Genomic DNA, 15,639 nt, shown 5'->3' on the forward strand with positions numbered 1-15,639 from the left:
TAAATCCTTACGGAGGCTTACAAGGCCCTGTCTGGTCTGCTCTGGCCTCCTCTTCAACCTCATCTACATGCCGCCCTCTGTTTGCTCACCATGTTCCAGTCAAATTGGTCTTCTGGCTATTCCAAGATAACACCAAGCTCTTCCTCATCTCAAGGCCTCGGCACTGCTTTTCATTCTATCTGGAAAGCTCTTCCACAGGCTCTTTTTGTGTTTTTTTCTCATTCTCATCCCCCAGTTCTCAGATTATGTGTCAGGGAGGTCTTCCCTGACCATTATATGCAGGGTAGGGCCTGATGGATACTCTCCCCCACAGAATCCTGTTTACTTCCTTCATAATATATATACCACACTCTGTCATTGTTTTGTTTACTCACTGTCAGCTCTCTAAGAGCAGGAACCTTTTCTGTCTTGTTCACTATATCCCCTGCACCCAGCATAACTGGGCACAAACAAGGTGTTCAATTATTACTTGTTGAATAAGTAGACTTATTCGTCAGTCAAGCTGCACATCAGGCAGGCAGTGAGTCTTCTGTGAGCTTGCTGGTCAATCTGAGGGTTTTATTGCTTGTTTTGGGGTTTGTTTATTTATTTATTTTTGGCGGTGTCAGGTTTTAGTTGCAGCGCACAGGCGTCTCTCTAGTTGTGGTGCACGGGCTCCAGAGTGCACGGGCTCAGTAGTTGCGGCGCGTGGGCTTAGTTACCCCGCTGCATGTGGGATCTTAGTTCTCCAACCAGGGATCAACCCTGCGTCCCCTGCATTGGAAGGCAGATTCTTAACCACTTGACCACCAGGGAAGTCCCAGTCTGAGGTTTTCAGTCAGCCTGAGGTAGGTCAGGTAGGCTTTGAGTGGACTGGTTGCTCTGTGGGGTGGGTCTGTGTGACTGATAAGTCCCCTGTAAAGTCAGGATTCTGGGGGACACAAAGAAATGAAAAGCTGTGGCCCACCCCCAAGAAGCTTCTGGCCACCTGTCTACTTGGAGGCTCACTGCTCCCCACTGCCCAGCCAGGAGGTAAAGTGAGGGTGGTACAGGGTGAATAGGGGGAAAGCTACAGAGCATGACCCAACCTCTGGCAGCTAGTCCTCAGCAACTCTGCTGCAGGGCTTCCAAACCCCATAAAAGCCTTACCTGGCAACTGCTGTGCTTAGGAAGAGCCTGTGCAGGAAACACAGAGAGAGCTTTGTGGCTTCTTCCCCACCCCACTTCCCAGCCTCCCCTGACCTGGGCCCTCGCTCATGGAAACTCCCCCAATGGACCTGGCTGTCTGGCCCCAGGAGACAGGTGGTGGTGCATTTTGCCACTGCCAGCTCACCACGGGGGCAGGACATGGGCCTGTAATTCCAGAGGCCACTCCTTGCAACTGAACCCAACCTAGGTACTCCTCTCCATAGACCAGAGGAGGCCCAGCTCCGGTTGAAGAAGAGGCCTTGCATGAAAGCTGGGGACTTCACAGTTAATCCCGAGTTTCCCCAGGAACACCCCCAGCTGTGGGGTCATAGTTATGGCTGGAGTCCTGTCACAGATGAGTATGTGTAGGAGGGTGTCAGAACGGCTTGTATGGGAAGCAGCTGTTTGCAGTAATTGGGAAGCAGCAGCTAGCCAGCCGGCAATAACTGGGCCTCCATCCTGCTCACCAACAAACTCCATGACCAGGAGGCCCTGCTCCAATGACATCAGCCTCCTCACACACTGCTGAGGGAAATGAGCTCAGGGGGGCCATCGGAGGCGGTCTGTTTACTTACAGAGACCCTGGCTGTCAGCAGCTCTTTGACCAGACATTTCCTGTCCTAGCCAGCATGAAGCAGAAATTTCCTTAAACACATTACTTTGGACTCAACCCACTTGCGCCCTTGTTTTCAATTTTTTCTTAAAGAGGAAAATTCCCAATTCTGGCCCCAAATAGAGCAGCCCAGTGATGATAGGGGGATATCAAAATAACCCCCATAAGGACTTTTGCAGGTTAAGTTGCTCCCACCTCCCAGTCATCCCTGGAGCTGGGAGATCATCAAACCAATTCTCCAACACCCATTGTGTGGGGAGTCAGAGGGATGGCCAGCATGACCTCTAGGGCAGACCCTCTCTGTGAAGGCCTCCCTCAGGGCCTTAGCCACCTGAGCTCATACTCAGAGCATTTCTCAACTCAGCAACCCTGGCTAGGCCCTAAACCCCTCCCTCATTCCCTTCAGGTCAGGGATATTTCAGGAGAGCCCAAGAGCTGCCAGTTTTCACAGGCTGCAGGGGATTCCCAAGATGGTCACCCCCACCTGCCCTGGCTGACAGATGCTGTCACCTGCCCTCCCCCCACCCTCTCCGTGTTATTCCTGCTGGAACTCACCATTCTAGAAGACTTGAGGGGACAGGGGTTTTGGAGGTCTCCCCAGTGCTCCAGGATCCTAAGGCCACTTGTGCCAGGAGCACAGTGATACCCTCCCAGGAGTATCAATCATGGAAGACAGGTGCCCTCCGCCTAGAGGGGTCTGCCCACTACTGGGGCTGGTCAGACAGGCCCAGACATGTCAGGCAGCCTGAGGCCTTACCTGACCCAGCTCTTCCCTGTGTCCTGATCCTACTTAGCTCAGCGTCTTGTGACACCAGGGATGGGCTCAGGGAAGAATCAGGTCAGAAGAGGGCATTGAATCTGTGTTTCATTGTGCTTTTCGTAAGACTAAGAAAATGTCAAGGGTCCACATCAGAGAATGGGGTGGAGGGAGCGTCTCACACACAGATCTGAGTTAGCGGCTTCTTAGAAGGCACTTAAGAAAGGGCCAGACTTTCTCACCCAACTGTCTTCCCCTCACCCCAACCGACATAGCACCAGAAATCCCTAAACATGTGGTTCCAATTATCTCAGTTAGTCAACATGTCTACTAACGCAGAATCTGTAAGGTAAGAAAGCTGGAAAGACCCTATATCAGGACAGAAGCTAACGTTTTTTGAACATCTACTATGAGCCTGGCATGGTGCTCAACGCTTTACACACATTTATCTTATTCAATCCTCACAACAACCCTGAGGGAGATCAAGTAACTCTAAAGGAGGCACAACTCATATGGCAAAGCTGGTATTCAAACCTGGTTCTGTCTGAACATAGACCATCTACAATTAGGCATTCCCAATTTGAACTTCTAGAAAGTAAGTAACTCAGGAAATCAATCCTACTCCTTCCGTAAAGCAAGCAAGCCTGTAAATTAAAGACATGGTCATCCAACCTCTCCATTCTAACAGATGAGGAAACTGAGGCCAGATCACAGAGTCTGAGCTGAGCATAGGACAGTGGCTCAGACTTAGGTCAGTGTTCCTCCCACCACCCCAGCCTGTCTCACAGCCCTAAGTCTTCACTAAGTCAGGTGAGGGAACGGTGGGAGAAAAGCTGTGGGCTCTGCCCTCTAGAAGACAAGACAAAGAGAAACACATATATAGCCACACACAGACAACCACACAGGCAGACATGCAGAGACACAGCTCCATGAGGAAACAGGCAAGAAGGGTCCTTACTCCAGGTCTACCCTTTTTTATTTTATTTTAATTTTATTTAATTTTATTTATTTTATTTTTAGGCCACACCACTTGGCATGCAGGATCGTAGTTCCCTGACCAGGGATGGAACCTGTGCCCCTTGCATTGGGAGTGTGGAGTCTTAACCACTGGATCGCCAGGGAAGTCCCCAGGTCTACCCTTTAGATGGCCACACTCTGGCTCTATTCTGGCCCTTTCCATCCCACACAGTGAGAAGTCCATGGGGTCAAGAGGATGGGCCAACTGGGAGCCCATGCCCCACTCCTAGACTACAAATCAGGTACATGGGACCCTATTATCTCCTGCTCAGAGCCATATGGGCAGACTTTGCCAGTGGTGTGGGCACCCCTAGGCCCAAAGGGTGGCCAGGGGGTGGGGTGTATGCATGGAGTTTGCAAGGTGTGAGGAGTCACGCATGCATGCGAGGCCCCTCGAGGTACAGGATGGAGCTGGGATGGGGAAGGAGAGGCTGGGGCCACTTGCTCTGTGTTGCTGTGTTCCAGCACAAAACTCAGAGGAGCTAGGAATTCAAAATCAAACCCAGCTCTCCAGTTATTAGGATTGAGTCTTTCATTTAGCCGTTTGTTGTTTTGACTTATTTAAATATTTAGACATGAACATAAGCCTTCATTTGTGCTCTTGCTCTGGGTCTTTCAAATGTTAGGAGCCACCCTAGACACCTCTCTAACTTCCCTGTGCCAGTGTGGGCCCAGTCACAGCACAAGCACTTTAAAGATGTCTGTTAGTAAATGAGCAAATCACTGTATGAATGAATTGAAGATTGAGTGAATGAATGCTTCTGCACAAATATAAGTAGACAGACAGACATGCTTTCAGAGACTCACCAACATATTAGTGACAAATATATGCCCACGCTCTCAAAGACACATATGCCTAAACTTACATCTACAAAGACAAGTCCATGTTTGTACCAAAATAACCTAAATGCTCACATGTGCACTTCCACCTGTAGGTAGGCGTAAACCTACTCATCTATGCAAAGACACAGAGGCCCACACTTTCCCGTGATGATACCCACACACACAAGCTTACACAGAGAGGTGGATATATACACATGCAGACAAACATATAAGTATACACTTTCCCACTGAGGAATCTAACTCCAACCAGAAATGTAGCCACCTACACATACAAACATGGAACAGTCACATGAATCCACACTGATACACGCAGCTAGATGAAGACAAAGCCATAGGCCCAAGGAAGACTGAGTAAGACACCTGTCCACAGAGACCCTCAGGCTGCCCTGGGCTCCCACACTGTCTGCCTCCCTCCTCCTCCTGTCTGCCTCCCTCCTCCTCCTGTCTGCCTCCCTCCTCCTCCTGTCTGCGGCCAGAGGGGGATCCTAGAGGAATTCCTTCTGCAGACAGGAATGCTGTTCTCTCTCCTCCCCGACAGTTCAGGCCAGAGCCCTAGGGCAGAGAAGCAGATGCTGTGTGCTGGGGGGCTCCCCCTTCCCAAGTAATCTGCCCTCTGGCCCTGGCTGCCTCCCACACCCTGACCAAGCCTCCACTGGATGCTGGACTGTGGACAGTGGCAGAGCCCCACTCAGGTCCTGCTGTCCCAGCTCCACTCCCAGCAGGATGATTTAGGAGGGGCTGGTGAACAGTGCTTTTCCAGAGGCCTTGCTTTCTCAGGAAATGGCTCGGCCGCAAGCCTGATCTCCAAAACAGGCATAGGGTGAAAACACCTCTGCTCCTCTCCAATAACATGGGCCGTGCCTCTCACTCAGAGCCCCTCACGTCATTCTAGCCACAACATCCCAAGGTAGTAGATAGCAAGAAAGGCCCGGGGTCTCATCCTGCTTCTGCACTGACTCGCTATGTCCACCTCTGTAAAACAAGCCATGTGGGTGTGATGCCTTCATATCTAGCTAGAACAATGTATGAGTTTCAAATTCACCAGGCAGCCTCTGCACAAGGGTGAAGGCGCTCCAAACCCAGGGACAGTGGCCTGGTGTTGACCTCTTCTGAAGTCAGAGTCATTGTTACAAACACAGAGCTTGTGCCAGGAGGGGCTGAGGGCTGAGATGCTTGGCAGTGGGGCGAAATGGGGACTCAGGCACAGGAATGTCCTGTGCAGTCTGAAGACAGAAGGCCACCTCCCCTCTCCCTTCCAGCCACTCACCAGGTCCCCCAGGCCTCTGCTGGAGGTAGACGCAGGGCTGCAGCCCCACCCAGCCGAGCAGGCTGAGAGACAGGAATGCTGCTCAGCACAGCTGTTTGGACAAGGGAGGCTGTTTATTCTCTGATGTCGGGAACATCTCAATCAGGGGGATTTGGCTGCTGGCAGCCCCTGGATGCAAGGTTTAGAAGAAGTCAACTTAATCAAGAGAAGGCTGATGGCCCAAGCTCTGAGCAGGCAGTGGGGGTGGAAGGAAGAGGCCACCCCTCCCTGCCCCACATTCAGTGCCATGTGCACCTCAGAGCTCACCTCCTGGGTCTGCAGTGACAGAGCTGGAAGGGTGAATGGAGCTGAGCCTGAAGCTCTCATGAATAGTATGGCCATTGAGGGGGGCGGTGGGGGGCGGGGATGGAGACTTCCCGAGGTCCCACCTCCAGCATCCAGGTGCCCCCTGCTTATGAGACACGGCAGACCTAACAGTCTTCACCTGGGGAGGGAGCTCATTTGGCATGCCTTGAGCTGGCGCTGCCCACTCCAGTCTCCCTACACCACCAGCCCAGATCCCTTTTGCTCGGGCAGCCCCTCTAGCTGCGGCCTTGCAGCTAGTCAGCTCTGGCTCTGCCTCTTCCGGGCTTTCTCACCTTGGATAGTCACCTCTCCAAGCCTCTTTCTTCTCCTATAAAACAAAGGTAATAGTATCTGCCTTGAAAGGATATTGTGAGGATTAAATAATTCTTTCAATATGCTCATCATGCAGGAGGCACTTAATAAATGATAGTGCCTTTCTCCCTCATTCCTTCTATTGCTACAGACCCAAGCTCTGGTTTTCCTGTGGGCCAGGACCCTCCAGTATAGTTTATAACCCCGGACCCTGGTCACATCTACCTACTGCTGCTCGCAGACCTCAGAGTGCTCTGGGGTTCCCTAGGCCAGAAGACTTTCTGGAGGAGTCCAAGTGACCCAAGGAAGCACCTTGATGCTCAGGCTGCAGAATAACCCAGAACATGGTGTTTTTTTTGTGTGATTTGCCCAATTCTCATTTTGCACAGGTTTGAATGCCTTGTGGGTAGAGTCCAGGGGTGAGGACAGTCAAAATTCATCAATCCTGGGCTTCCCTGGTGGCGCAGTGGTTGAGAGTCTGCCTGCCAATGCAGGGGACACAGGTTCGTGCCCCAGTCCGGGAAGATCCCACGTGCCATGGAATGGCTGGGCCCGTGAGCCATGGCCACTGAGCCTGCGCATCCGGAGCCTGTGCTCCGCAACGGGAGAGGCCACAACAGTGAGAGGCCCGCGTACAGCAAAAAAAAAAAAAAAAAAAAATTCATCAATCCTGACTCACACATCTGAAAACCACATCTTTCTATATTCAATAAAAGTTTACACCAAAAACAATGGAGCACTGGGGATGATAATGGGTATAAGTTATGGACTCCCCCCTCCTTTTATTCCCAAGATCCAATTTAAATTCTGTTAAAAAGCGGAATTCATTGGTCACTTAAGTGAAAGGCCTAGCTTTAGGCATGACTGCATTCAGTACTCAAACATCATCATGACTCTTTTCCTCTTCCTCTCCTGGCTCTACTTTCCACGGTGTTGGCGTCAGTCTGAAGCTTCACAAGGCAGCAAGACGGCATCAGGAGGAAGGCAAGTCTCTTTCCCAGCAGCCCCCGAAAACAAACCTCCTGTGGACTCTGACTGGGTCACATGCCCATGTCTGAACCAATCACTGAGGCGGAAGTAGGGGGGTGCAACTTGCTGACTGACTAGGGCCTCAGCCACTGGTCCACCCCTAGAGTATGTGGGTGAGAGGGGCAGTCAGCTTTACCAAGATCCAGTGAGAGTGAAAAGAGGTTGGTTCCCCACAGAGAAGCTGCGGTAGGTACCAGTAGAGTGATACGGACCACAGGGGACAAGAACAACAGATGGCAAACAACGGAAATCAGTGGGTCAAAACTAAGATGACAAATGCTTTTCGAGCACCTTCAAGCCCTCTAAAAATATTATTGATGTGCTAGTTTTAAATCCCTAGACACCTCTGATAGACAATGTGTTATGGACCCATTTGGGATAGCCTGGACTTGCTTAAGAACAGTAAAAAAAAAAAAAAAAACTACACCTTTCAACTGGTCTGCAATCCATACTTCCCAGGAATTCAGACTGGCCTTGTCTCCTTCTTGTCCCACTAGCAGGCAGTTTGACTGAAGTGACCAGTGTTGCCAGGGCTGGAAGGGCCTGTCAGCACCGCAAGCTTATTTCACTGAGCCAAAGGGGTATCGGGTATCAAGCAAACTCTGACTCCAGTGGCCCCAGACCTCTCCGCCTACCTCCTCACATGGTCAAAGCTCCTCTCACCCTTGAATCTCCAGTGATTTCTTCCTCTCTCACCTCTCCCCCACCCCCTCCACCACCCTCAGCTCCACAAGTCTTACTAAAACCTGTTCCTAAGAAAGGATTCCTGGGCTTCCCTGGTGGCGCAGTGGTTGAGAATCTGCCTACCAATGTAGGGGACACGGGTTCAAGCCCTGGTCTGGGAAGATCCCACATGCCGCGGAGCAACTGGGCCCGTGAGCCACAGCTACTGAGCCTGCGCGTCTGGAGCTTGTGTTCTGCAACATGAGAGGCCGCAACAATGAGAGGCCCACGCACCGCGATGAAGAGTGGCCCCCGCTCGCCGCAACTAGAGAAAGCCCTCACACAGAAATGAAGACCCAACACAGCCTAAATAAATAAATAAACTTATAAAAAAGAAAGGCTTCCTCATCAGTCCTTTACACGTGTGTATGAATAAGCATCAAATCAACAGTTTAATCTCTCAGGACCATTTGCATTTTAAGTCTGAGCCTTTCAAATGAAACTTTTAAAAGACTCTGTTCTGCCCACCCCACTCTACTCCCAAAAGGTACTTTTGGTGACAGAGAGCAAATGGGACTCCCTGAAATCAAGCAATAAATGTCCACAAAATTCTCTGAAACCCTCACCCATCCGCATTGGCTTGCCAGTGAATTTTTTCTCGTCTGTCTTCAGTCACCTTTGCTGACATTACCCTCTACTATGGCAAAGAAGTTTCTTGTATCCTTTCTTCCATTTATTCAGTCAACAAACTTTTCTTGAACTTCCACCATGTCTTAGATACTTGGGTTTACAAAGATGACCTAGGCCCTGACCTCAAGCAGCTTGCAGTTAAATTTTAGTGCAGGAAACATCACCTTCACCACCAGATTTTTAACACAAGCAAAGTCTAGCCCAGTGGCTGGTATAAAGTAGGTATTCAGTAAATGCTGCTTCTCCTTCTCAGGGCTACACTATGTGGGCACTACAGTGAATACTGGAAATTTTCTAAAAACTCTATCCAGGTGGTAAGAGTGCCAGCAGGAGTGGGTGGAAATGGTGGTTTCCATCTCGCTTCAGAATGTCACGATTTATTTTGGATGCTCCAAATGTCAGGCTGGAGATTCACACAAAGGAGAGGGTCTTATTCTAACCAGATCAGGGCTAGAGGCGGCCCAGGACACTGTCTGCACGGTGCACAGCCCCAGACAGTTTGGAAACAAACAGTAACTCGTCCAGAGGAAAGAGACTGACAAAAGCCAAAACAAACAAAGGCCAAGAGATGGAAAACTCACGAGGTGGGGCAGGGTGGAGAGGAGGAGAGTGGAGGGCTGTGGAAGGGGCTTAGGGAGGGGTGTGGTCCTGGATTTTTTCTGGGGAGCTGAATCCAGCTCCTGCCCCACTCCCTACTAAGAATCACCATGGCAACGGGGAGGGTGAGTATGGCTGATTCCAAGCCAGTACAAACCTCCTGGGCTTAGCAGCAGGAATGGGCTCAGATGCATAGGGCCATGTTCTAAAGAAAAATATCTGAATTGGGCTTTTAAAATCACAACCTCCCCCCCCCCCACTACTGGTTCTGCAGACAATCAGTGTTTAACAAAATGAAAAGAAACAATAGTGAACCACATCCCTACTCTCACATACACATATAAACTAATCCAAAGCCTACAGAGTAAAATCCTTCCTTTCGTGGTGGAAACTGACAGCTCATTGGATTCTTAGCTCTTCTCAGAAGCAGGGACCTAGCCTGTGAGAGGTCCATTTGCCACCTCCCAAAACTACTCCCCCTGACAGTGGCAGCAGTGACAGAAGGCTGATGAGGTTGCTTTGACAAGACAAGGCAGCTGGGGCTCTGATGGGAGGTGGCTCCAGCTGAACCACCATCTGGTCTCGTCTGCCATCAGCCGCCTGGGGAAGCTCTTGGCCCATAGCGGGTTTGTCAGCAAGGAGACTGGTGCTTCCTCCTCCATGAAAGCGTTTGCAGCATGAGCCCCCTGAGCTCTCAACCCTCAGAACCCAATTTTGCCCTTTCCTGAGCTGGTTGGCCTAGGGGGTCTGCCTTAGATGTGGGGTCAGTGCTAAACAGAACTGAGTCTTCAGGGTTTGTCTCCTTCCTGCCTCTCCATTCCCAGGTACCCATGGATCTCATACTATCCCCCATGACCCTAGTCCACGACTCATGGTAGGCACGGGGCCTAGAGTCCCCGTTACGAAAAGGATTTAATTCCCTTTAAAATTAGAAGTGGGGGACCTTCCTGGTAGCGCAGTGGTTAAAAATCCACCCGCCAATGCAGGGGACATGGGTTCAATCCCTGGTCGGGGAAGATCCCACATGCTGCGGAACAACTAAGCCCAACGCACCACAACTACTGAGCCTGCGCTCTAGAGCCCGCAAGCCACAACTACTGAAGCCCGTGTGCCTAGAGCCTGTGCCTAGAGAAGCCACTGCAATGAGAAGCCCACGCATGGCAACAAAGAGTAGCCCCCCTTGCCGCAACTAGAGAAAGCCCACACACACAACAAAGACCCAACGCAGCCAAAAATAAATAAAAACAATAAAATTAGAAGGGGAAATGAGCTTTTAAGTGGTAGAAAACATTTTAGTACATAAGAGTAATACATTCATCTTTATACCAACACAGTCCTACGGTATAATTTTATTTATTTATTTATTTTAATTTATGTATTTTATTTACTTATTTTTGTGTCTTCATTGCTGCGTGCAGGCTTTCTCTAGTTGCGGCAAGTGGGGGCTACTCTTTGTTGCGGTGCACGGGATTCTCATTGTGGTGACTTCTCTTGTTGCAGAGCACGGGCTCTAGGCACACGGGCTTCAGTGGTTGTGGCGCACAGGCTTAGTTGCTCTGCGGCACGTGGGATCTTCCCGAACCAGGGCTCGAACCCGTGTCCCCTGCATTGGCTGGCGGATTCTTAACCACTGTGCCACCAGGGAAGCCCCCTACAGTATAATTTTAGATTTTTTTTTTTTTTTAGAGGAAGGGGCCCATGAAAGCAAAAGCGCCCAGGGCTCATGAAAGTCATAGTGTGGCCCTGTCCTAGTCTTCCCTCCCGTCCATTCCAACCCTCTAGGCTCCAGGAATTTCCTTCCCTCATATCAAAATGTACGTGTCCCATGGAGCCCACTGGCTTGGAAGTTCCTGGAGGACAGGACCGTTCTTCATCCATCCTCATGTCCCCATCGTAAGCCCAGTGCCTGCCCCACAGTCACATCAGGTATTATACAACCTCTTTTTTTGGGGGGGTTGGGAGGGGACAGAAAACTCAGAAAAAGGGGATTAGGTTTTAAATAAATATTGCCTGAGAACACCAGGAAACTGTGCACATTTCACATCTGTGCAGTCGGACTTTGTTCACATCCCCTATGCTGAACTCTATGGAAAGTGCTCCGGCCAAGTTCACCAATGATCTCCAACTCAGTAAATCCAATAGAATTTCTCAGGTATCATCTCGATTGCTTGGCAGCATTTGACAGTGCTCACCAAGCCTTCGTTTTTCGCTTCTGTGACACTGCATCGTTCCAGGGTCCCTGGGCATTACTGCTCTGTCTCCTTTGCATGCTTATCTCCTCTGCTGAGCCATTAGAAACAAATAATAACGATAATAATAATAGCAGCTGAAACAAATCAGCTACTTGCTCTGTGCTGAGCTATTGTAACCGTCAGTTCTTTTAATCCTCAAAATAATCCTAAATCCATTCTCCAACCACCAGCCAGAGCAATTTTTCTGCAAACCAAATCTGATATCACTTCCTTGGTTAAAATCTAATGGCTCTCCCCAGCCCACCACTTTTAAGGTCTTTCATGATCTGTTCCCTGCCCACCTTTCCAGCCTCATTTCTCACCACAGCCTCTTCCTGTAGGACCCTCCTGCTTTCACCTTCTCCAGAAGGAACTCTAGGTCTTTGCGCTGTTCGCACTGCCTGAAACGCTTTTCCTCCACCTCTTAGCCTGACACCAATGTCTTTCAGGTTTCAGTTGAACGTCACCTTTCCTGGGTGCCCAGTGGGGCTGAAGAGCAGGATGCTTACGAGACTGACACTGAGCCAGGTTCAACCCCCAGCTCTGCCACTTCCCAGCCATGTAACCTTGGGCAACCTATTCAACTCTCTGGGCCTTCACTTTCTTATCTGTTGTGAGGATTAAAGAAATCAGTACATGTAAGGTGCCTTGCAGGCTCCAGGGTGTCACCTCCATATTTCCTGACCCCAGACCATGTTAAGATTCCTTGCCAAGTAGCTTCCAAAACTCCTTTATGATACCATATAATGCCAACTTCACTTCTGAGAATGTTTGTCCATCTGCCTACCTTGCTAGACTGTCAGCTCTGTGAGGGCAGGGGCAGTCTGACCTGATTCTGCTCCTACTTCTAGTCCCTGGCACACAGTAGGGTCTCATATTTGCTAAATCAATAACTATAAATCCAATGCCTACAGATATCCTGGAGATATATACTCTCCAGCAAACGGCCACCTCGAACAAGGATGGATAAAATTTTTCCCAACAATGAATACACAGCAGCCTCGTGCTGAGGCTGAAAGCAGTCACAAAGGCAACTTGGAAATTAGGAAAATACCTTTATTATCTCTGAAATGCTCCAATATTCAATGTAAAAACCAGGATAGTGGCTTTTTCACAACCTCACAAATTATAGAAAAGTGAATTTCCACATTCTTTACAGAAATCTCCCCCCTAAATCAGATAGGGCTCCGTGACAGCTGACACGGGGCAGGAAGGAGGGGCAGAGAATACAGCAGGTAGAACCAGGGCTCTCTGAGCAGCCTGAGGCTTTCCCTGAACATTTAAAGCCCAGGCTGAGTCCCAGAGACTTGCGGGCCCTGTGAGGGAGGCTCAGCCCACACACATCCGTGGCACACTGAGGCAGGCCTCTATCTCAAAGGCCAGCTGCCCACAGAAGGCCTGCAGTGTGGCACCTGTGGCTAACAGGCCACAATCAAGGCAGGTTCGTGAGAAGGAGAGCAGGAGGCAGGCCTACAGCTCAAATCCTTCTCTCTAAAATACGGCCAGGAAAGAGGCTGTGGACACTGGCCAAATGGTGCTCTAGGTTTAGAAATTTCCCCTTTTACTCAGCTCACAAAGACTAATTTGTCAAACAGCTACTTAAAAAAAAAAAATTAGAAAACAAACATTTGGTTCCATTTCAGCTGTAATCAGCAGTTGGTAATTTTTAGAAAAAGATGACTTGATTTGCTCTTTGTTTTCTATCCGTTCTCTGACTCCTTCCTTTCTCATCCATGGTTGGGGCAGAGGGGTTACAGCTGTAGCAGAAGGCTCTCTGTTAATGTGAGAAAACTGTGAAAGTGTTTTGCACTCACATACAAAGGCTGATGGAATTCAAAACAATCCCACCGATTTTTATGGGAAACATGACTGTTCCTCTCGGGTATCTCAAGTCAAAACAAGGCAACCGCCTAGTGATTTATAGTCCCCACTACACATTTCCGCCTTCCAGAAGGCATTAGAGAAGGGCCAACGTCCGCCAGAAGCAATTGTAAACACCCCACTGACAGCCTGGACACTTTGTTTTTAAATGCAGCAGGACTTTCTCCTTTGGCCCTGGCAAAAAAGACAACTCCCTAAGACTATTTAGGAAGGCGCAGACAGGAAATCTCCCCCAAAACCTAAGAGTTAGGGGCCAGTAGCCTCCGTTGACTAGAGTGTGGCTGAGAGCATCATCAAAGGCAATTGATACATTTATGGCATATAAAAATTGTCCTGTGGTCCCCAACTGGCCCCCAGGCTTGACCTAGCTGGATGTGAGGCCCGGGAGGGACAGAACAAGTTATCATAAGGCACGTGGTTGCGGTGGTCCCCACACCAGGCCCAGAAAGATCATCTCTTCACGCGATTCCAAAAGTGTTGGAAAGCTGAGGAGTTGATGACACTCACTATAAGCAGCAGCAGCAGATACAGGGATATCATGACCGTGAACCAATGGCTGGAAACCCAGGAGAGCTGGCTTGAAGCCCTGCTTCAGGGGGAAAAAAGAGTTGATGTTGGAACAAAGAGAACAACATTTTTTTAAAGTGTATGCAACAACTTCTGGCTCAAAGAAGATGAAATGATCAATTTCATCCTCTGAATGAGCCATGAAAAGAAGCTTTGTGCATGCTCCTTTGCTCAAAGAATCTGGGGCTGGGCTTCCCTGGTGGCGCAGTGGTTAAGAATCCACCTGCCAATGCAGGGGACACGGGTTCGAGCCCTAGTCCGGGAAGATCCCACATGCCGCGGAGCAACTAAGCCCGTGGGCCACAACTACTGAGCCTGCGCTCTAGAATCCGTGAGCCACAACTACTGAAGCCCGCGTACCTAGAGCCCGAGCTCTGCAACAAGAGAAGCCACTGCAATGAGAAGCCCGCGCACCACAGTGAAGAGTAGCCCCTGCTCGCCACAACTAGAGAAAGCCGCGCACAGCAACAAAGACCCGATGCAGCCAAAAATAAATAAATAAATAAATAAATAATTAAAAAAAAATCTGGGGCTATTTGCCCTGGCGCTGACACGCCTTTCGCCAGAATTTCTCAACCTGGTTACCTATTCCAAAAGTTCTTTCCCTTCATTGGTAGGAATAATAGAATGAGTAAAATTAAGCAACTGAAAACTAAATCATGCTCACAGCTGGGCTAAAGAAACCAGAAAGAACAGAGATACGGGCAGATTTAGATGAAAAGTAGAATTCTATTAGATGAAGAGGGAACTTGAGTCACCATGGGAACCAAGTAGAAGAGTATAAAGGTGGTTGGTGGGCCTCACTGGAGCACGCGGACAAATTACAGTTAACACATCTGTCGCTGACCAACACCACAAAGATCTTTTCTAGATGTACAAAGACAGCTATGCAATGAGCTCATCCTGATCTTTTCTTTTATAGCTCCTCTTGTACCTTTTATAACCTGTCTTTTCCTAAGCAAGACTTTGGTATCTAGAAGGATGACCTCACTAAGGGTGTCTGACCAGATGGCAGGGTATTCAGCAAAAGTCTTTTCACTCTCAGACATGCACAAGTATTCTTCTGAGCAGGGGAAATCCTCTTTTGCCCGCTGGGAGATGATCTAAACCATCCAAGTGTGCACTAGAGAGACACTCCAGGAGGAAGTGGGAAAGGAATGGAATTTTCAACTTGAAAAAGCCGGATGATTTTAAACCAAAGGATAATGTCCCCCACACTTAGGAACCCGGTACGTATTTCCCAGATTTAAGGAGGGAGGATTTTACTAGATACTGCATTCTGAAGCATAGAAGCCACTGGTGTGTGCAAGTAGGAGTCAAGAGTATTAACAATCACCCTTTCCCTGTCTTGCCTGTTCACCTGCTGCTCATCCCCATGAGAAACTCTACCACGGACCCCCAACAGTGTGACAAAACCTCAAAGTGACCTGCAGCCCTGGAGAGCCCTGCCATACCCTCGAAAACACAATGCTGAGACGGCATGAGGAATCCACCGCTCTCAGGTTCTTAGGAGCTGGAAGGCCTCATCTGCTGTTGGACTCAACACTCTCATTTTAGAGATAAAGATGAAGCATCTCAGGTCCAGAGAGGAGCAGGTGGTGGTTCGACAGCCACCCTGGGAAGTGACCAAGCTGGACGGCACATAATCCCAGCCAGATCC

At 49.5% G+C, this 15,639-nt stretch overlaps 1 protein-coding gene across 9 annotated transcripts in view; it reads right to left on the reverse strand.

The window, feature by feature from the left end:
• Positions 1 to 7,126: 7,126 nt before the first annotated feature.
• Positions 7,127 to 15,639, reverse strand: part of PARP16 (poly(ADP-ribose) polymerase family member 16) — a 28,478-nt gene continuing 19,965 nt past the window's right edge. For 2 of the 9 annotated variants that reach the window (XM_027123342.1, XM_027123334.1), the window contains one exon: positions 7,127 to 7,450. In XM_027123342.1, coding sequence (XP_026979143.1) covers positions 7,261 to 7,450 — 190 coding nt within the window. In that variant the 3' untranslated portion in view covers positions 7,127 to 7,260. Of the gene's footprint in view, positions 7,451 to 12,569; positions 14,002 to 15,639 lie in introns of those variants that run through there. The other 7 variants (XM_027123338.1, XM_027123343.1, XM_027123339.1 and 4 more) reach the window with 6 other exon arrangements.

Source organism: Aethalodelphis obliquidens, unplaced genomic scaffold (assembly GCF_003676395.1).
Source record: "Aethalodelphis obliquidens isolate GAN/ISIS:26980383/991018 unplaced genomic scaffold, ASM367639v1 scaffold26, whole genome shotgun sequence".
In the NCBI taxonomy this organism is placed as follows: domain Eukaryota; kingdom Metazoa; phylum Chordata; class Mammalia; order Artiodactyla; family Delphinidae; genus Aethalodelphis; species Aethalodelphis obliquidens.